This window comes from Oncorhynchus clarkii, chromosome 27 (genome assembly GCF_045791955.1).
Source record: "Oncorhynchus clarkii lewisi isolate Uvic-CL-2024 chromosome 27, UVic_Ocla_1.0, whole genome shotgun sequence".
Classification (NCBI taxonomy): Eukaryota; Metazoa; Chordata; class Actinopteri; order Salmoniformes; family Salmonidae; genus Oncorhynchus; species Oncorhynchus clarkii.
In genome coordinates this window covers 45,348,888-45,371,369 of record NC_092173.1, presented here as the reverse complement: position 1 = coordinate 45,371,369, position 22,482 = coordinate 45,348,888, and the positions used below count along the sequence as shown (strand labels likewise).

The following is a 22,482-nucleotide window of genomic DNA, read 5'->3' as shown; positions in this document are numbered from 1 at the left end:
AAGATGTTCAAATGTTCATAAATGAAAGTGTTGTGTTTGGAGCAAATCCAATACAACACATTACGGAGAATAAGAATGTTGGAGGCCACTATGTTCTCAAACGGAACAAGTTTGGAACCACCAAGACTCCTCCTAGAGCTGGCCGCTCGGCCAAACTGAGCAATCAGGGGAGAAAGGCCTTGGTCAGGGAGGTGACCAAGAATCCAATGGTCACTCTGACAGAGCTCTAGTGTTCGTCTATGGAGATGGGAGAACCTTCCAGAAGGACAACCATCTCTGCAGCACTACACCAATCAGGTCTTTATGGTAGAGTGGCCAGACGGAAGCCACTTCTCAGTAAAAGGCACATATGACAGCCTGCTTGGAGTTTGCCAACAGGCACCTAAAGGACTAAACAAGATTCTCTGGTCTGATGAAACCAAGATTTTATTTTTTGGCCTGAATGCCAAGTGTCACGTCTGGAGGAAACCTGGCACCATCCCTAAGGTGAAGCATGGTGGTGGCAGCATCATGCTGTGGGGATGTTTTTTTTCAGTGGCAGGGACTGGGAGACTTGTCAGGATCGAGACAAAGATGAACGGAGCAAATACAGAGAGATCCTTAATGAAAACCTGCTCCAGAGCGCTCTGGACCTCAGACTGGGGTGAAGGTTCACCTTCCAACAGGACAACGACCCAAAGCACACAGCCAAGACAATGCAGGAGTGGCTTCGGGTCAAGTCTCTGAATCTCCTTGATTGGCCCAGCCAGAACCCGGACTTGAACCCGATCGAACATCCCTGGAGAGAACTGAAAATAGCTGTGCAGCGACGCTCCCCATTCAATCTGACAGAGCTTGAGAAGATGTGCAGAGAAGAATGGGAGAAACTCCCCAAATACAGGTGTGCCAAGCTTGTAGCGTCATACCCAAGAAGACTGGAGGCTGTTATCACTGCCAAAGGTTCTTTAACACTGAGTAAATTGGCTGAATATTAATGTAAATGTCACATTTCATATTTTATTTTATAAATTAGCTAAAATGTCTATAAACCTGTTTTTGCTTTGTCATTATGGGGTATTGTGTGTAGATTGATGAGGAAAAACAACAATTGAATCAAATTTAGAATAAGACTGTAAAGTAACAAAACGTGTGAAAAATCAAGGGGTCTGAATACTTTCTGAATGCTCTGTATGTAGTGTATAGTGTGTACTATTTAGTGTATACTATGTAGTGTGTAGCTTATACTATGTAGTACATATCATATAGTGTATAGTGTATACTATGTAGTGTGTAATGTATACTATGTAGTGTATACTATGTAGTGTGTAGTGTATACTATGTAGTATGTAGGGTATACTATGTAGTGTGTACACTATGAAGTGTGTAGTATACACTATGTAGTGTATTCTATGTAGTGTATACTATGTGGTGTGTAGTGTATACTATGTAGTGTATACTATGTAGTGTACACTATGTAGTGTACACTATGTAGTGTACACTATGTAGTGTACACTATGTAGTGTGTAGTGTATACTATGTAGTGTATATACTCACCCTGCTCTGAGTAAATGTGTGCCGGGTGGTACTGTGGTATATACTGGGAGCTCATGTCCCCCACACCCCCCGCCATGCCTGTGTAGAGGTGGGGTGGGGGGGGCAACATGGCGGGGTGGGGGATGAAGGCGGGCAGGTGGGCGTGGGGTGGAGGAGGGGGGTGGTGCAGGGGGGAGTGGCCCCCAGGGTGGAACTCTGGCTGCTGAGGTAAGACCAGAACACGTCGTACTCCATTCTCCTCTATGATCTGATGGACGAAGAGAGCGAGAGAGCGAGGGAGAGGGAGCGAGAGAGAGGTAGGGAGCGAGAGAGAGGTAGGGAGCGAGAGAGAGGTAGGGAGCGAGAGGGGTAGGGAGAGAGAGAGAGCGAGCGAGGTAGGGAGAGAGAGAGAGCGAGCGAGGTAGGGAGAGAGAGAGAGCGAGCGAGGTAGGGAGAGAGAGAGAGCGAGCGAGGTAGGGAGAGAGAGAGAGCGAGCGAGGTAGGGAGAGAGAGCGACCGAGCGAGGTAGGGAGAGAGAGCGAGCGAGCGAGGTAGGGAGAGAGAGCGAGCGAGCGAGGTAGGGAGAGAGAGCGAGCGAGCGAGGTAGGGAGAGAGAGCGAGCGAGCGAGGTAGGGAGAGAGAGCGAGCGAGCGAGGTAGGGAGAGAGAGCGAGCGAGCGAGGTAGGGAGAGAGAGCGAGCGAGCGAGGTAGGGAGAGAGAGCGAGCGAGCGAGGTAGGGAGAGAGAGCGACCGAGCGAGGTAGGGAGAGAGAGCGAGCGAGCGAGGTAGGGAGAGAGAGCGAGCGAGCGAGGTAGGGAGGGAGAGAGAGCGAGCGAGGTAGGGAGAGAGAGCGAGCGAGGTAGGGAGAGAGAGCGAGAGAGGTAGGGAGAGAGAGCGAGAGAGGTAGGGAGAGAGAGCGAGAGAGGTAGGGAGAGAGAGCGAGAGAGGTAGGGAGAGAGAGCGAGAGAGGTAGGGAGAGAGAGCGAGAGAGGTAGGGAGAGAGAGCGAGAGAGGTAGGGAGAGAGAGCGAGAGAGGTAGGGAGAGAGAGCGAGAGAGGTAGGGAGAGAGAGTGAGAGAGGTAGGGAGAGAGAGCGAGAGAGGTAGGGAGAGAGAGCGAGAGGTAGGGAGAGAGAGCGGGAGAGGTAGGGAGAGAGAGCGAGAGTTAGGGAGAGAGCGATGGGGAGAGAAAGAGAGAGAAAACAACAATTATTATTGGTAACTTCTGTATATGATCTGAGACAACAGGTTATTAGGGGTTACAAATGTTTGATTGTGTCTAAGGACGTAGAGTGATTCGGACATGAAATCAGGAGGCCAAAATCAGACTTATGGAAGGAGAACCGGTATGTATAAGCATCTACAGAGCCTTCTGAAAGTATTCGTGCCTGCTGAAGTATTCCACATGTTGTTGTGTTACAGCCTGAATTCAAAATGGATTAAAAAAAACTTTTTTTCCTCACCCATCAGCACACAATAACCCATAATGACAGTGAAAACATGTTTTTTTTAATTTTTTATTCTTGCAATGTCTTGAAAATGAAACACAGAAATCTCATTTACATAAGCAGTCATACACCTGGAGTCAATACATGTTAGAATCAACTTCGGCAGCGATTACAGCTGTGTCTTTCTGGGTAATTCTCTAAGAGTGATTACAGCTGTGTCTTTCTGGGTAATTCTCAAAGAGTGATTACAGCTGTGTCTTTCTGGGTAATTCTCTAAGAGTGATTACAGCTGTGTCTTTCTGGGTAATTCTCTAAGAGTGATTACAGCTGTGTCTTTCTGGGTAATTCTCAAAGAGTGATTACAGCTGTGTCTTTCTGGGTAATTCTCAAAGAGTGATTACAGCTGTGTCTTTCTGGGTAATTCTCAAAGAGTGATTACAGCTGTGTCTTTCTGGGTAATTCTCAAAGAGTGATTACAGCTGTGTCTTTCTGGGTAATTCTCTAAGAGTGATTACAGCTGAGAGTCTTTCGGGGTAAGTCTTAAGAGCTTTGCACACCTGGATTATACAATATGTGTACATTATTCTTGTAAAAATATTTCAAGATCTGTCAGGTTGGTTGTTGATCATTGCTAGACAGCCATTGTTCAAGTCTTGACATAGATTTTGAAGCCAATGTCATTCAATGTCAGGAACATTCAATGTCCTCTTTCTTAGCAACTCGGGTGTAGATTTGCTTTTTAGGTTATTGTCCTGTTGAAAGGTGAATTCATCTCCCGGTGTCTAGTGGACAGCAGCTTGAACCAGGTTTTTCTCTAGGATTTTGCCTGTGCTTAGCCCTATTCAGTTTATTTTTATCCTAAAAAACTCCCTACTTCTTGCCGATGACAAGCATACCCATAACATGATACAGCCACCAACATGCTTGAAAATATGGAGGCAGTTACTCAGTGATGCGCTGTGTTGGATTTGCTCCAAACATTTTCAGGACAAAAATATATAGTTTAATTTTTGTTGCAGTTTTATTTTAGTCCCTTATTGCAAACAGGATGCATGTTTTGGAGTATATATATATTTGTTCTGTACAGGCTTCCTTCTTTTCACTCTGTCCTTTAGCATTCTGGAGTAACTACACTGTTGTTGAGCCATCCTCAGTTTCCTCCTGTACATGCTCCCGAGTAGCACAGTGGTCTAAGGCACTGCATCTCAGTGCAAGAGGCGTCGCTAGTCTCTGGTTCGAATCCAGGCTGCATCACATCCGGCTGTGAATGGGAGTCCCATAAGGCAGAGCACAATTGGCCCAGCCGGTGTAGGCCGTCATTGTAAATAATAATTTGTTCTCAACTGTCTCGCCTAGTTAAATATATTTTTTTATAAAATGTAAAAAAAATAGTAACGGTTTTAAAGTCACCATTGGCCTCCTGGTGAAATCCCTGAGTGGTTTCCTTCCTCTCCGGCATTTGAGTTAGGAAGGACGCCTGTATGTTTGTAGTGACTGGGTGTATTGATACACCATCCAAAGTGTAATTAATAACTTCACCATGCTCAAAGGGATATTCAATATCTGCTTTTTTATATATTCCGTTTATTTAATCTACCAATTCACTGCTCAATTGAGGACCTTACAGGTAACTGTACGTGTGGGGTACAGAGATGTTTAAACACTATTATTGCACACAAAGCAAGTTATCGTGTGACTTGTTAAGCAAACTGTTACGCCTGAACTTTAAGCAACAACAAAGGGCTTGAAAACGTATCGACTCGAAGACATTTTCAGCTTATTGACTAAAACATTTCTAAAACCCGATTCCACTTCCACAGAGTACTTTGTACTTTTTTTAAAAGGTCAAGGGGTCGGAGTACTTTGCGTAGGTCAGTGACCCCCCAAAAATCTAAATTGAATACATTTTAAATTCAGGCTGTAATGTAACAAAATATAAAAAAAAGGTCAAGGGGTCAGAGTACTTTCTGAAGGCACTTTACATTACAAAGGTCAAATCCAATTTAAATTGTAGGTGTGTGTTTGTGTGTCCACGAGACAGGAAGAGAGGGAGCATACCTGTGAAACGTATCCAGGAGGCACATATATTGGAGGCACTGAACCATTAGGGGACATCATGGGAACCTGAGCAGGGCCTACAGAGGAAAAGAAACACATCAACAAGGATTAAAACATTTGTGTCATATTTATCCCCCCCCCCCCCAGGCAAAAGTTCAAGTCAACTTGTATACGTGAAGAAGGCAGACGGATTTCGTATTTCATTTTTTGTTCAATAACCTCCCATTGGTTCAATAGAGAATTTTCTAACCATCTCAATGTGGCCCGCAAGCCTCATCCAACAGTCCAAACGATGCATCACAATGGCAAGTCCACTCAGTCAATATCAGTCTCCTGGAGAGCCTATCGATGTACATCAGCGCATTTTCTAAAAAAAATCGATCAAAGTTTCAAACTGACGCTCTCAGATAAAACTACTACACTGTTAGCGGAACAGACAACTTTACAGGGAGTTCTGAGGAATAACAGCGATCCTCCTGTGTCTGAGGCGGTTATGGATTCATCCCAACTGGCACCGGAATCCTCACGTAAAGGCACTAGCTAGGTAATAGGGAGTCATTTGGGATGCATTGAACCGCAGCTAGCAGAAACTGACAGCTCAGCAGATTGGAAGAGAGAGGGAAGAGAGAGGGAGGGAGAGAGAGAGGGAGGGAGAGAGAGGGGAGAAAGGGAGAGGGAAAAGGAGAGAGGGGAGAGAGAGAGAGGAGAGAGAGAAAGGGAAAGAGATAGCGAGAGGGGAGAGAGCGGGGAGAGAGAGAGCGGGAGAGAGAGAGAGGGAGAGCGGGGAGAGAGGGAGAGCGGGGAGAGAGGGAGAGCGGGGAGAGCAGGGAGAGAGGGGGAGAAGGAGAGAAAGGGAGAAGGAGAGGGGGAGAAGGAGAGAGGGGGAGAGAGAGAGGGGGAGAAGGAGAGAAAGGGAGAAGGAGAGGGGGAGAAGGAGAGAAAGGGAGAAGGAGAGGGAGAGAAGGAGAGAAAGGGAGAAGGAGAGAAAGGGAGAAGGAGAGAGGGAGAAGGAGAGAGGGAGAAGGAGAGAAGGAGAGGAGAGAGGGAGCACTCTGCCTAGCTGGCACTTTCTTTAACACATTCCTGCACTGTGAACGCAGGAGATAAACATGAAAACGAAAGTCCACCACACGTACACACACACACACACACACACACACACTAACCTCCCGACTGTCCTGGCGACAGAGCGTTTCTGTTCATATTGAACGTAGAAGGTAGACGGAGAAAATACAGGTAAAATAGTAGTCTTTTAGTTAGGCTTTAGAGGCCCTCATACAGAGACAGGCTAGTACTGTGCTATTCTATCCCTGCCCCTCCCCCCACTCCCCTGAGTGGTCAGAATAGGCCCCTCCTACCAGTTGTGGAAGTACACATCAGCAGTCAGGACAAAGAACACTTCCGTGTTATGTCTCCTAATCTTTTGAATGGGCTTGACGATTATATCATGAAATTCATGAAAACAATGGTAATTTCAGGGATACAGTCGCTGGGGAAATCCTACACACCACCTGTGCAGTCTTCACACTTTGCCACATTAAATTTACGTTTGATTATTTTTCCTATCGATAGTCTTAGTCCACATTTTGAAAAAGCCAAAGAAAAATTATAGAAATCATCCAAGTTAGAAATTAAATTAGAAATTAAACATTAAAAGGAGGTTGTTTTGATAATAACTTAATACTAGGTGGAAGCAACCAGGCATCAGAGCGGTTCGTCTTTTTGAATACGATGACATACACTGAGTGGACAAAACATTGGAGTCAACATGGGCCAGCCTCCCTGTGGGAAGCATTGGAGTCAACATGGGCCAGCCTCCCAGTGAGGAGCATTGGCGTCAACATGGGCCAGCCTCCCAGTGGGGAGCATTGGAGTCAACATGGGCCAGCCTTCCTGTGGGAAGCATTGGAGTCAACATGGGCCAGCCTACCTGTACGAAGCATTGGAGTCAACATGGGCCAGCCTCCCAGTGGGAAGCATTGGAGTCAACATGGGCCAGCCTCCCTGTACGAAGCATTGGAGTCAACATGGGCCAGCCTCCCAGTGGGAAGCATTGGAGTCAACATGGGCCAGCCTCCCTGTGGGAAGCATTGGAGTCAACATGGGCCAGCCTCCCTGTGGGAAGCATTGGAGTCAACATGGGCCAGCCTCCCAGTGAGGAGCATTGGAGTCAACATGGGCCAGCCTCCCTGTGGGGAGCATTGGAGTCAACATGGGCCAGCCTTCCTGTGGGAAGCATTGGAGTCAACATGGGCCAGCCTACCTGTACGAAGCATTGGAGTCAACATGGGCCAGCCTCCCAGTGGGAAGCATTGGAGTCAACATGGGCCAGCCTCCCTGTGGGAAGCATTGGAGTCAACATGGGCCAGCCTCCCTGTGGGAAGCATTGGAGTCAACATGGGCCAGCCTCCCTGTGGGAAGCATTGGAGTCAACATGGGCCAGCCTCCCTGTGGGAAGCATTGGAGTCAACATGGGCCAGCCTCCCAGTGGGAAGCATTGGAGTCAACATGGGCCAGCCTCCCAGTGGGAAGCATTGGAGTCAACATGGGCCAGCCTCCCAGTACGAAGCATTGGAGTCAACATGGGCCAGCCTCCCAGTACGAAGCATTGGAGTCAACATGGACCACCCTCCCTGTACGAAGCATTGGAGTCAACATGGGCCAGCCTCCCAGTGGGAAGCATTGGAGTCAACATGGGTCAGCCTCCCTGTGGGAAGCATTGGAGTCAACATGGGCCAGCCTTCCTGTACGAAGCATTGGAGTCAACATGGGCCAGCCTCCCAGTACGAAGCATTGGAGTCAACATGGGCCAGCCTCCCAGTACGAAGCATTGGAGTCAACATGGGCCAGCCTCCCAGTGGGAAGCATTGGAGTCAACATGGACCACCCTCCCTGTACGAAGCATTGAAATCAACATGGGCCAGCCTCCCAGTGGGAAGCATTGGAGTCAACATGGGTCAGCCTCCCAGTGGGAAGCATTGGAGTCAACATGGGCCAGCCTCCCAGTAGGAAGCATTGGAGTCAACATGGGCCAGCCTCCCAGTGGGAAGCATTGGAGTCAACATGGGCCAGCCTCCCAGTGGGGAGCATTGGAGTCAACATGGGCCAGCCTCCCAGTGGGAAGCATTGGAGTCAACATGGGCCAGCCTCCCAGTGGGGAGCATTGGAGTCAACATGGGCCAGCCTCCCAGTGGGAAGCATTGGAGTCAACATGGGCCAGCCTCCCAGTGGGGAGCATTGGAGTCAACATGGGCCAGCCTCCCATTGGTCCATCTACCAGCCACTCAGATGTATTATTTTAAATACAAACAAAACACACAAAAAACAGATGATTTAATATTTTTAAAACAACACATGTATTACTAGTAAGAAGTAATGTGGTATTTTATTTCCAGTCTTGTAACCAAAATATCACATGATACAAAAAAAAAAATGTTGCCTGCCCCTTTAAGGGCAGGAGATTACCGTGGCGATGCAACTCGAGGCATGTGCAGGATTGTCGCAGGTGAAAATGTATTGGTCACGGGATTTTGGGTTACTTCTAATGTGCGCCGCTGCTGCCACAACATAATCTCTTTAAAAAATATATATACTTCACTGTGACCTGCTGCTGATCAAGCAGTCTGTTGCTTAGTGAGTGAGTGGTGGGGAGGGACAGAGGGTGGGGGGTGGGGAGGGCCGGTGGGTGGGGGCTGGGGAGGGACAGAGGGTGGGGGGTGTTGAGTGAGTGGAGAGACAGAGGGTGGGGGGTGTTGAGTGAGGAGAGACAGAGGGTGGGGGGTGTTGAGTGAGTGGAGAGACAGAGGGTGGGTATGTTGAGTGAGTGGAGAGACAGAGGGTGGGGGGTGTTGAGTGAGGAGAGACAGAGGGTGGGGGGTGTTGAGTGAGTGGAGAGACAACATGGGCCAGCCTCCCTGTGGGAAGCATTGGAGTCAACATGGGCCAGCCTCCCTGTGGGAAGCATTGGAGTCAACATGGGCCCAGCCTCCCTGTGGCCCATGTTGACTCCAATGCTTCCCACAGGGAGGCTGGCCCATGTTGACTCCAATGCTTCCCACAGGGAGGCTGGCCCATGTTGACTCCAATGCTTCCCACAGGGAGGCTGGCCCATGTTGAGTGAGTGGTGGGGAGGGACAGAGGGTGGGTATGTTGAGTGAGTGGTGGGGAGGGACAGAGGGTGGGTATGTTGAGTGAGTGGTGGGGAGGGACAGAGGGTGGGTATGTTGAGTGAGTGGTGGGGAGGGACAGAGGGTGGGTATGTTGAGTGAGTGGTGGGGAGGGACAGAGGGTGGGTATGTTGAGTGAGTGGTGGGGAGGGACAGAGGGTGGGTATGTTGAGTGAGTGGTGGGGAGGGACAGAGGGTGGGGGGGTGTTGAGTGAGAGGAGAGACAGCAGCACCCGTATGTCATGACAACTTTTTAAATTATTTTTTTACCAGATGTAGGTAGGCTATTTAGGATTGTCATTATGGAGATTATTTCCAAACCTTTTTCTCCGTAAAACGTTAATAAACTAGAACTGATGGCCATCGAGAAATACCAGCGACAGGAAATACCAGCGACAGGAAATACCAGCGACAGGAAATACCAGCGACAGGAAATACCAGCGACAGGAAATACCAGCGACAGGAAATACCAGCGACAGGAAATACCAGCGACAGGAAATACCAGCAACAGGAAAACAACTTTAGGCGCTCTAGACAGCATTACATACATTCGATAGGAGGTGGTTTAAACTGCATTCTAATGTCCACTTTGCTTATGGAAAACCGTAGCAAGTAAAGGGATTACGCAGGTGTATAAAATCATGAAATGGGTTTCCGTGGCCGAGCAGCCGCACACAAGCCTAAGATCACCACGCTCATTGCCAAGCGTTGGCTGGAGTGGTGTAAAGCTCGCCACCATTGAAATCTGGGTTTGGCGGATGCCAGGAGAATGCTACCTGCCCGAATGCATAATACCCAACTGTAAAGTTTGGTGGTGAAAGGAATAATGGTCTGGGGCTGTTTTTCATGGTTCAGGCACCTTAGTTCCAGTGAAGGGAAATCATAACGCTACAGCATACAATAACATTCTAGACGATTCTGTGCTACCAACTTTGTGGCAACAGTTTGGGGAAGGCCCTTTCCTGTTTCAGCATGATAATGCCCCCATGCACAAAGTGAGGTCCATACAGAAATAGTTTGTCGAGATCGGTGTGGAATAACTTGATTAGCCTGACCTTACCCCCATCGAACGCCTTTGGGATGAATTGGACCGCCGACTGCAAGCCAGGCCTAATCTCCCAACATCAGTGCCGGCCTCACTAATGCTCTTGGCTGAATGAAAAACAAGTCCCCACAGCAATGTTCCAACATCTAGTGGAAAGCCTTCCCAGAAGAGTGGAGGCTGTTATAGCAGCAATGTTCCAACATCTAGTGGAAAACCTTCCCAGAAGAGTGGAGGCTGTTATAGCAGCAATGTTCCAACATCTAGTGGAAAGCCCTCCCAGAAGAGTGGAGGCTGTTATAGCAGCAATGCTCCAACATCTAGTGGAAAGCCTTCCCAGAAGAGTGGAGGCTGTTATAGCAGCAATGTTCCAACATCTAGTGGAAAGCCTTCCCAGAAGAGTGGAGGCTGTTGTAGCAGCAATGTTCCAACATCTAGTGGAAAGCCTTCCCAGAAGAGTGGAGGCTGTTATAGCAGCAATGTTCCAACATCTAGTAGAAAGCCTTCCCAGAAGAGTGGAGGCTGTTATAGCAGCATTGTTCCAACATCTAGTGGAAAGCCTTCCCAGAAGAGTGGAGGCTGTTATAGCAGCAATGTTCCAACATTTAGTGGAAAGCCTTCCCAGAAGAGTGGAGGCTGTTATAGCAGCACGGTGGGGGGCAAACTCAATATTAATACACCTTGACAGCAGGTGTCCGCATACATTTGGTCATGTAGCATAATGTTGAAATGTCTATATCACTGGTGTCTTGTGTAACCTACCTACAGCTGGCAAAAGGATTTAATAAATAGCCTGTAACTTCAGTTTATTGTTGTTGTAGCCTTGCGTTATTATGCAATTATTAATGGCCATGTTTAATTAGTGAAAATGGGAAGTTATCAATTGTGAACATGGTCACAGTTCAATCGCAATTGCCGGACCAGCTGTTATTAGAATGCATTAGACAGGCTACAGGTTTTTATTTAGGTTTTTAATCACTGGCTGTTTGTTTACAAGCATAGGCCTATTCAGTTCATATCCATGTTATTAATATTTGATTCAGTGATTGAAATTACAACCCAATCTTTAATAGCCTATTCCATTAAAACCCAATCCTCAATAGCCTATTCCATTTACAACCCAATTCTCAATAGCCTATTCCATTTACAACCCAATCCTCAATAGCCTATTCCATTTACAACCCAATCTTCAATAGCCTATTCCATTAAAACCCAATCCTCAATAGCCTATTCCATTTACAACCCAATCCTCAATAGCCTATTCCATTAAAACCCAATCCTCAATAGCCTATTCCATTACAACCCAATCCTCAATAGCCTATTCCATTTACAACCCAATCCTCAATAGCCTATTCCATTTACAACCCAATATTCAATAGCCTATTCCATTTACAACCCAATCTTCAATAGCCTATTCCATTTACAACCCAATCTTCAATAGCCTATTCCATTTACAACCCAATCCTCAATAGCCTATTCCATTTACAACCCAATCCTCAATAGCCTATTCCATTACAACCCAATCCTCAATAGCCTATTCCATTACAACCCAATCCTCAATAGCCTATTCCACCACGGCAACAGAAGAACTTCTTCCCTCAAATGAGTTTGTCAATTTGAACTAGGCAAGCTGCTAAATCATTCATTTTACTACTTGCCTGGGTTACTGTAGGCTATCTGATGTAGGCCTATCAGGCTCTCGGTCACCTGCATGTAGCTAACCAAACCATGGCAAAGTTTAATTACAATCAGAGACCCAGATTTTAGTCAGTTGGACTGGCCTATGCCTATTGAAATGACAAGTCAATCTAATCTCACAAATAGGCCATTCATTAAAAAAACAGTCTGTAGTAATAACATCATAATTGCCAGAAAATTGCCTTAAGTTCATCACAAGTGTTTCTTGCACAGAAAATTTGAGATTCTCTGTCATTCCTTAAACTCTCCTGTCAGATGTATCTATAGTTATGCACATGCAGATAAGGGATATATTTACAATTATAAACTATGTGGTTTGAGCCCAGAATGCTGATTAACTGAAAGCTGTGGTATATCAGACTGTATTGCACAAGTATGACACAAAAAACAAGTATTTTTTACTGTTCTAATTACTTCGGTAACCAGTTCGCGGCATATTTAAATTCCTTTCATTCACATTAGAGCTCAATAATTATTGTTTTAAATGGAAAACCATATTTTGCTTGTTACGTTGATATTCCTACTTAATTTGCTCGATAAAGTTATGGAAAAAGGGTATACTGACTAAATGAGGCGACCCATGCTGTGAATTTTTTTGGGGGAGGGGGCGAGTTTTCATGCCTTGTGGGTGGGTTTTGAGTGGTCATTTTTGCTAGACCTGGCAACCCTGTGTTTGTGAGACTGAGTCTGACTAGTAGAAACGTCATCTTCTCTTCCCTAGCAGATGAAACTCAAACATTGGGAAAACAACCATGCAACAATTTCAAAGACTTTACTGAGTTACAGTTCATAGAAGGAAATCAGTTAAATTAAATTAATTAATTAGAGTCCAGCCATGAGTGGGCCTGGGAGGGCATAGGCCCACCCACTTGAGTGCCAGGTGGAGCCAGGCCCAGCCAACCAGAATTAGTTTTCCCCCCACAAAAGAGTGGACAGAAATACTCCTCAACACCCCCACATCCTCCGAAGATCCCGCAGGCGAAGAAGCCGTTACACGTGGTCTGTCTTTGTGAGGCCGGTTGGATGTAATGCCAAAATCTCATAAAACAAAAGTTGGAAGCGGCTTACGGTAGAGAAACGAACATTCAATTATCTGGCAACAGCTAGCATTAGTAGCACACTCCCTCAAAACTTGAGACATCTGTGGCGTTGTGTTGTGTGACCAAACTGCACATTTTAGAGTGGGCTTTTATTGTCCCCAGCACAAGGTGCACATGTGTAATGATCATGCTTCTTGATAGGCTACACCTGTCCGGTGGATGGATTATCTTGGCAAAGGAGAAATACTCACTAACAGGGTTGTCAACTAATTTGTGCTCCACATTGTAGAGAAATACGCTTTTGTGCGCTTGGAAAAAATGTTTCAAAATCAACTTTTGTGCGCTTGGAATTTTTTTTTCTTCAAAATCAACTCTTCCCGTGCAACACAGCCTCCAGCCAGGCAGTGTTGCAGCGCGAGGCGGGATAGGCAATATAGGATTTGTAGTTCTTTTGACGTTGGGCGATCATTTTACCAGCTGTGAAACAAAACTGCAAAAATACTTTGAAAAACAGCTAGTGCGGCATTTATTTGACTATAAATGAGATCATAGTGGAATATGCCGGCGCCGCGGAGCCCTGAACACCCAACTACGTCGCTCAGTCTTACCCCGCCAAAGCCAAAAATCGAACCTTATTTGGCAGGTGATAATTTTAGGCCCTTATTGGAGTCGACATGAGCCAGCACCCCTGTGGAACGCTTTCGACACCTTGTAGAGTCCCTGCCCTGATGAATTGAGGCTGTTCTGAGGGAGAAAAGGATGAAAGGGGTGCAACTCAATATCAGGAAGGTGTTTTTAAAATGTTTGGTATACTCCGTGTATATCCATTGCTCAAACTCAGTAAATTTGTTTAGGAATCATTGATAAACAGCAATATTCAAAACCTTGTCTCTGATTTTTTATTTTTTTTATTTTTAAAGCAGATTTAAGTCCGGGTGTAGACTGGACAATTCAGAAACAAGTCAATTCCTCTTTGGGAAGCAATTCTGGTGTGTCTTTGCATAAAAAAAAATGTGTGCAATTGTCCCGCAGAACTCTTCCCCAGCGTAAGGTTGTATATAAAGTTATATTTGTGTTTGTGGATGAAATTACCTCTTCCAGATACCTTTTGATTATGTCCCCCCCCCCCCCCACCCACCCCACTGAAGACCATTCAAAAAGCCTACAATAACTCAAAAACAACAACGCTACTTCCTGGAAAACAACATCACTTACATACTGTGGAAGACAACTCGCTTCTGCCCCCTACAGGCCAACACAAACACTACAGGTTCAGCACAGCAGCTGTTCACTGAACTGTGTTACATCACAAATTGTAAAAAGGTAAATCACCTAGTTAGTGTAGACTCACTATGTCAACATGGGGTAAATCACCTAGTTAGTGTAGACTCACTATGTCAACATGGGGTAAATCACCTAGTTAGTACATCTCCACTATGTCAACATGGGGTAAATCACCTAGTTAGTACATCTCCACTATGTCAACATGGGGTAAATCACCTAGTTAGTGTAGACTCACTATGTCAACATGGGGTAAATCACCTAGTTAGTACATCTCCACTATGTCAACATGGGGTAAATCACCTAGTTAGTACATCTCCACTATGTCAACATGGGGTAAATCACCTAGTTAGTACATCTCCACTATGTCAACATGGGGTAAATCACCTGATGATCCAGGACGGAGTAGCAGTAGCAGAGAACACTACAGTTGCTCGATATCCTGTTGGGTTTCCATGGAGAGGAAAGATGACAGGGTCACAGTCACACTAACCAGGGACACACACACACAGCTGGGTCACTCTACCCTATAAGCACATCTGAATGAAACAACCCTGTCTCCTCTATCTACCACTGCAGTATGTGCACAAAAGGATAGGATCGAAGTAAGCTCCATTTGTGGAATTTGTAATAGGCTAAATGCTAAATGGTATATGGACTTTGTAAGAAATTCCATAAAATGTTTCATAAAAATTTATGATTATTTTAAACATCTACACTACATGACCAAAAGTATGTGGACACCTATTTTTTTTTTTTTTATTTCACCTTTATTTAACCAGGTAGGCTAGTTGAGAACACCTTTATTTAACCAGGTAGGCTAGTTGAGAACACCTTTATTTAACCAGGTAGGCTAGTTGAGAACACCTTTATTTAACCAGGTAGGCTAGTTGAGAACACCTTTATTTAACCAGGTAGGCTAGTTGAGAACACCTTTATTTAACCAGGTAGGCTAGTTGAGAACACCTTTATTTAACCAGGTAGGCTAGTTGAGAACACCTTTATTTAACCAGGTAGGCTAGTTGAGAACAAGTTCTCATTTGCAACTGCGACCTGGCCAAGATAAGGCATAGCAGTGTGAACAGACAACAGAGTTACACATGGAGTAAACAATTAACAAGTCAATAACACAGTAGAAAAAAGGGGAGTCTATATATACATTGTGTGCAAAAGGCATGAGAAGGTAGGCAAATAATTACAATTATGCAGATTAACACTGGAGTGATAAATGATCAGATGGTTATGTACAGGTAGAGATATTGGTGTGCAAAAGAGCAGAAAAATAAATAAAAACAGTATGGGGATGAGGTAGGTGAAAATGGGTGGGCTATTTACCAATAGACTATGTACAGCTGCAGCGATCGGTTAGCTGCTCAGATAGCAGATGTTTGAAGTTGGTGAGGGAGATAAAAGTCTCCAACTTCAGCGATTTTTGCAATTCGTTCCAGTCACAGGCAGCAGAGAACTGGAACGAAAGGCGGCCAAATGAGGTGTTGGCTTTAGGGATGATCAGTGAGATACACCTGCTGGAGCGCGTGCTACGGATGGGTGTTGCCATCGTAACCAGTGAACTAGTAACCAGTGAACTATGCTTCAAACATCTCATCATGGGGTTATTAATAGGTCACCTGCTCATCCAACAGCTTGTTCCAAAATCATGGGCATTAACATGGAGTTGGTCCCCCCCCTTTGCTGCTATAACAGCCTCCACTCTTCTGGGAAGGCTTTCCACTAGATGTTGGAAGATTGCTGCAGGGATTTGCTTCCATTCAGCCACAAGAACATTAGTGAGGTTGGGAACACTGATGTTGGGCGATTAGGCCTGGCTCGCAGTCGGCGTTCCAATTCATCCCAAAAGTGTTCTATGGGGTTGAGGTCAGGGCTCTGAGCAGGCTAGTCAAGTTCTTCCACAAAGATCGACAAACCAATTCTGTATGGGCCTTGCTTTGTGCACGGGGGCATTGTCATGCTGAAACAGGGAAGGGCCTTCCCCAAACTGTTCCCAACAAAGTTGGAAGCACAGAATCGTCTAGAATGTTATTGTATGCTGTAGCGTTAAGATTTCCCTTGACTGGAACTAAGGGGCCCGAACCATGAAAAATAGATCCAGACCATTATTCCTCCTCCACCAAACTTTACAGTTGGCACTATGCATTAGGGCAGGTAGCGTTCTCCTGGCATCCTCTAAACCCAGATTAGTCCGTCGGACTGCCAGATGGTGAAGCTTGATTCATCACTCCAGAGAACACGTTTCCACTGCTCAATGGAGGCGAGTTTTACACCCCTCCAGCCGACGCTCTGCATTGCGCATGGTAATCTTAAGCTTGTGTGCGGCTGCTCGGCCATGAAAAACCATTTCATGAAGCTTGCTGAAATTGCTTCCAGAGGCAGTTTGGAACTCGGAGGGAGTGTTGCAACCGAGGACAGACGATTTTATACACAGACGGGACAGTAGTGGAGAAAGTGGAAAGTTAAGTTCCTCGGCGTACACATCACAGACAAACTGAAATGGTCCACCCACACAGACAGCATGGTGAAGACAACGCAACAGATCCTCTTCAACCTCAGGAGGCTGATAAAATTTTGCTTGTCACCTAAAACCCTCACAAACCTTTACAGATGCACAATCGAGAGCATCCTGTCGGGCTGTATCACCGCCTGGTACAGCAACTGCACCGTCCTCAACTGCAAACCTCTCCAGAGGGGAGTGCGGTCTGCACAACGCATCACTGAGGGAAAACTTCCTCCCCCTCCACAACACCCAATGTCACAGGAAAGTCAAAAAGATCATCAAGGACAACAACCACCCGAGCCACTGCCTGTTCACCCCACTACAATCCAGAAGACGAGGTCAGTACAGGTGCATCAAAGCTGTGGAACGAGAGACTGAAAAACAGCTTCTATCTATCTCAAGGCCATCAGACTGTTAAAGAGCCGCCACTAACAGAGAGGCTGCTGCCTACACATACAGACTCAAATCATTGACCACTTTAATAAATGGATGTAATAAAAGGTATCACTAGTCACTTTATATAATGACACTTTAATAATGTTTTCAAACCCTACATTACTCATCTCATATGTATATACTGTATTTTAAACTATCTATGCCGCACAGCCATCGCTCATCCATTATTCTTTATGTACACATTCTTATTCCATCCCCTTACATCGAGTGTATTAGGTAGCTGTTGGGGAATTGTTAGATAGTACTGCACTGTCGGGAACTAGAAGCACAAGCATTTCGCTACACTCACATTAACATCTGCATGTGACCAATAAAATGTGATTGTTTTTTTCATGCCATGTGCCCCATCACTCGCCACTCCCGTTCTGTGAGCTTGTGTGGCCTACCACTCCACGGCTGAGCCGTTGTTGCTCCTAGACGTGTCCACCTCACAATAACAGCACTTACAGTTGACCGTAGCAACTCTTAGCAGGGTAGAAATTTGACAAACTGACTTGTTGGAAAGGTGGCATCATATGGACGGTGGCACATTGAAAGTCACTGAGCTCTTCAGTTCGGGGCCATTCTACTACCAATATGGAGATTGGATGGCTGTGTTCTCGATTCTATACACTATCGGCAACGGGTGTGGCTGAAATAGCCGAAACCACTCATTTGAAGGTGTGTCCAAATATTTTTTGTGTATATATAATGTATTTAGATCATCAAAAGACCCATTGGCTAGACTGAGGAAATAGCCTATAGGATAGTCTAACTGATGAGCTACCTGTGAGTCACTCATTATTCCAACTGTAGAAGAAAAGGTTGTATAACAGACAAAGAAAATAGGGAGCTAACAGGGAGCATCCCTCTACCTGATCGTCTCCTTTAATTGTCTTCTCCTGTCCTCTTCCCTCATCTCCTACTCTGCCATACAGACTCTCTCCACACAGACAGCCATTGATTTTCAGATGAAAGATTATCATGTTGTACAGAAGGCAGAAGAGCACACTCTGCCTTCCAACCATCGACTCTGGCTTTGAGGTAAACAGATAACGTTGTCGCCACGTCAGCTCGCCACATCCTCAACTACAGACCTTACTGATGGAGGGGGGGCGAGGGAGCGAGAGAGAGAGCGCTTCCTTCACTGTAGTTAGCAGTGCCACAGCAGAGCAACAGGCTAGTAGCTAGCCTAGCTGGTGATGAGAGGAGATTGGGGTGCTAGCCTATAGTATAGCAGCTAGCCTATATAATCAGTATAATTCCCTTGTCCTGGCTGCCAATCGCTGTGCTCCGAAGCACCTCTCACTCCCATGGCTCTCTCTGACGCCTTCACTGATCAGAAGGAAGCGCAGCTACCAGTGACCGAACGGGAAGCGTCCTTCGTAACGCAGCAATGCGCACACAGTAGTAGGCTAAACGCGAGAGAAGAGTTCAAGGTTCAACAACTAGCATGGGTTGCTAATATGACTAGGATTGTATTTTTTGGCTGCTGGACAACAGAATAAAGTTGATTTGAAAACCAATATAACATGAGAAATACTGATTTTGTAAACAGAGTGTTCATAAAATAATCCCCTTAACATTCATATGGTCGGAATTTGGCTCGGCTACTTTGAAACACGGCAAGACATGCCTCTTAAAATTGTTTATACCGGTTGCAAGACCCACTGGTTGATGCTTATTGATAAAACCCTCTTAGGCCTCACTCCCCCCTATCTGAGATATCTACTGCAGCCCTCATCCTCCACATACAACACCCGTTCTGCCAGTCACATTCTGTTAAAGTTACCCAAAGCACACACACCCCTGAGTCTCTACTCTTTTCAGTTCACTGCAGCTAGCGACTGGAACGAGCTGCAACAAACACTCAAACTGGACCGTTTTATCTCCAATCTCTTCATTCAATGACTCAATCATGGAGACTCTTACTAACCGTGGTGGCTGCTTTGTGTGATGTGTTGTTGTCTCTACCTTCTTGCCCTTTGTGCTGTTGTCTGTGCCCAATAATGTTCGTACCCTGGGTTGCTGTCATGTTGTGTTGCTAACATGCGGTGTTGTCATGTGTTGCTGCCATGCCATGCTATTTTGTTGTCTCTTGTCGTGATGTGTGTTTTGTCCTATAATTTTTAATCCCAGGCCCCCGTCCCCGCAGGAGGCCTTTTGCAAATAAGAATTTGTTCTTAAAACGGACTTCCTAGTAAAATAAAAAATAAATGTTTATGGTTAAATAGTTTCAAAATATTGACTGCCTCCGCTGAGATTGCTTGGTGGGTGATGTTGCGGTGCGCAACAGGGCTTTCTGACCTATCGGAACACAGCGAGCCACGAGTATGTCGACAGAATCAAGTTTTTGGACGTTAATATTAAACCTATTCACACGTGAGTTCCAAAATATGTGTCACGGTCGGCCCCAGCGATATCAGAAGTACACGTGATAATTATGCAACAGGACAGTTAACCCGCGCTGCCCCTCAAACCACGACACGCTGCCTGCCCATTATCTATAGACTATGTTTCAACTTACTTTCTAACAACTTTCATTTTCAAACAGTTTGAATTGAGGTGTGTACCGCCTCATTAATTCAAATATACTTTAGTGTAACCCATTCCACTGTTGCGGACAATTTATGTATGAGGCTTTAGTGAGCAGGACAAACTTCTCTCTTTGAAGAGAGCCTAAGCACTTCCCCAGATCAAGTATGATAACATTTGAGCACATTCTCTGGCTGGAACATGCATTGCCTTCATTGTTGTTTTCCTTACAAATAATAACTTTGGACATGTGAGCTTTCTAATCAAATTAAGGGCCTTATTTTCTGTATATCGTTTCGACAGAGCATTCGAAAAGTATTCAGACCCATTTTTTGCCACATTTTCTTACGTTACAGACTTATTCTAAAAATGAATCAATTGTTTTTTTCCCTCAATCTACTCACAATACTCCACAAAGCAAAACATTTTTTTTTGAAAAAAATGAAATATGACATTTACATAAGTATTCAGACACTTTACTCAGTACTTTGTTGAAGCACCTTTGGCAGTGATTACAGCCTCGAATCCTCTTGGGTATGGCGCTACAAGCTTGGCACACCTGTATTTGGGGAGTTTCTCCCATTCTTCTCTGCAGAGCCTCTCAAGCTCTGTCTGGTTGGATGGGGCGCGTCACTGCACAGCTATTTTCAGGTCTCTCCAGAGATGTTTGATCGTGTTCAAGTTCGGGCCACTCAAGGACATTGAGACTTGTCCCAAAGCCACTCACGCATAGTCTTGGCTGTGTGCTTAGGGTCATTGTCCTGTTGGAAGGTGAACCTTCGCCCCAGTCTGAGGTCCTGAGCAGGCCTTCATAAAGGATCTCTGACATTTGCTCCGTTCATCTTTGCCTCGAGATGGTGACTGGTCTCCCAGTCCATGCAGCTGAAAATAAATCCCCACAGCATGATGCCCTCACCACCATGCTTCACCGTAGGGATGTTGCCAGGTTTCCTCAAGACGTGACGCTTGGCATTCAGGCCAAAGAGTTCAATCTTGGTTTCATCAGACTAGAAAATCTTGTTTCGCATGATCTGAGAGTCTTCAGGTGCCTTTTGGCAAACTACAAGCGGGCTGTCATGCCTTTTACTGAGGAGTGGCTTCCGTCTGGCCACTCTACCATAAAGGCCTGATTGGTGGAGTACTGCAGAGATGGTTGTCCTTCTGGAAGGCTCTCTCATCTCCACAGAGGAACTCTGGAGCTCTGGCAGAGTGACCACAGGGTTCTTGGTCACCTCCCTGACCAAGGCCCTTCTCCCCCGATTGCTCAGTTTGTCCGGGCGGCTAGTTCTAGGAAGAGTCTTGGTGGTTCCAAACTTATTCCATTTAAGAATGATGCAGGCCACTGGGTGCTTGGGGACCTTCAATGCTGCAGATATTTGTTGGTACCCTTCCCCAGAAGTGTGCCGACACAATCCTGCCTGGGAGCTCTACGGACAATTCTTTGACCTCATGGCTTGGTTTTTACTCCGACATGCACTGTCAACTGTGGGACCTTATAGACAGGTGTTTGCCATTCCAAATCATGTCCAATCAATAACATTTACCACCGGTGGACACAAATCAAGTTGTAGAAACATTTAAGGATGATCAATGGAAACAGGATGGACCTGAGCTCAATTTCGAGTCTCATAGGTCTGAATAATAATGTAAATAAGGTATGTTTAAAAAAATATATGCAAATGGTCTGAAAACTTTCCGAAGGCCGCTGTATGGAGCATAAGGTTTTACAGTTTTTCACGTTTTCAAGTTCTGGTTACATTCCGATTCTTGCATAGATGTAAATGTAAATAGTCCGGGTGGCCATTTGATTAGTTCAGCAGTCTTATGGGAAGAAGCTGTTAAGGAGCCTTTTGGACCTAGACTTGGTGCCCCAGTACCGCTTGCCGTGCGATAGCAGAGAGAACAAATGGCCACCAGACTATTACATTGACCCCACTCCATTTTGTTTTGAACACTGCTGCTACTCGCTGTTTATTATCTACACCAGGTATTCTCAAACTGGGGTACGTACGCGCAAAGCCATTGGGGCTAGGCCAAATAAAAATGTGATAAACATTTTTTTTAATTTTTAAAATAATTATCTTCACATTTTCTAACTGTCCATTTATATTTTCCAACGGGGCTATATATTTGGGTGAGTTTTTTTTTTCTTCCTCGAACTGAGTAGCCTCATTTCACTGCCAAAAGTAAAATTAAACCATCTAGCAAAATAACAATAATAACAAACAGAAAATAACAATGTCAAAGCATTAACATCCAATCACATTAACCGTTACTCTCTCGCGGGAATTCCACTAACGGTCTGGAGTAGGCAAGCGTAGCTGCTGCTCATTCTGTTTGCTTGAACCTGGATAAATGGCCCGCGTCCATAGACACACAAACCAGCTCTACTGGTAGTACTGCTAATACCAGCAGTACTACACCTGTATCTGTCGACAACACAAGTTGTTCTGCTACCACGAGCACATCCAATGCTAGCATCAGTAATTCTACATTTGTTGTTAGCCCAGCTAGCATGGACACTGACTGTTGTTAATCTGATGCAGCCGTAGAGCTACTGCCCCCTGACCCGGGAAAGCACCAAGCTACTGCCCCCTGACCCGGGAAAGCACCAAGCTACTGCCCCCTGACCCGGGAAAGCACCAAGCTACTGCCCCCTGACCCGGGAAAGCACCAAGCTACTGCCCCCTGACCCGGGAAAGCACCAAGCTACTGCCCCCTGACCCGGGAAAGCACCAAGCTACTGCCCCCTGACCC

At 45.7% G+C, this 22,482-nt stretch overlaps 1 protein-coding gene across 2 annotated transcripts in view; it reads right to left on the bottom strand.

Annotated features, from left to right (window-relative positions):
- LOC139386095 (fibronectin type III domain containing 3A) overlaps positions 1-22,482 on the bottom strand; it is a 165,062-nt gene that overhangs the window by 70,414 nt on the left and 72,166 nt on the right. The window contains exons 1-3 of one of the 2 annotated variants that reach the window (XM_071131518.1): positions 6,183-6,266; positions 5,017-5,093; positions 1,534-1,780 (exon numbers count right to left, since the gene is read on the bottom strand). In XM_071131518.1, the coding sequence (XP_070987619.1) occupies positions 1,534-1,780; positions 5,017-5,093; positions 6,183-6,219 (361 nt within the window). In that variant the 5' untranslated portion in view covers positions 6,220-6,266. Of the gene's footprint in view, positions 1-1,533; positions 1,781-5,016; positions 5,094-6,182; positions 6,267-22,482 lie in introns of those variants that run through there. The other variant, XM_071131517.1, reaches the window with a different exon arrangement.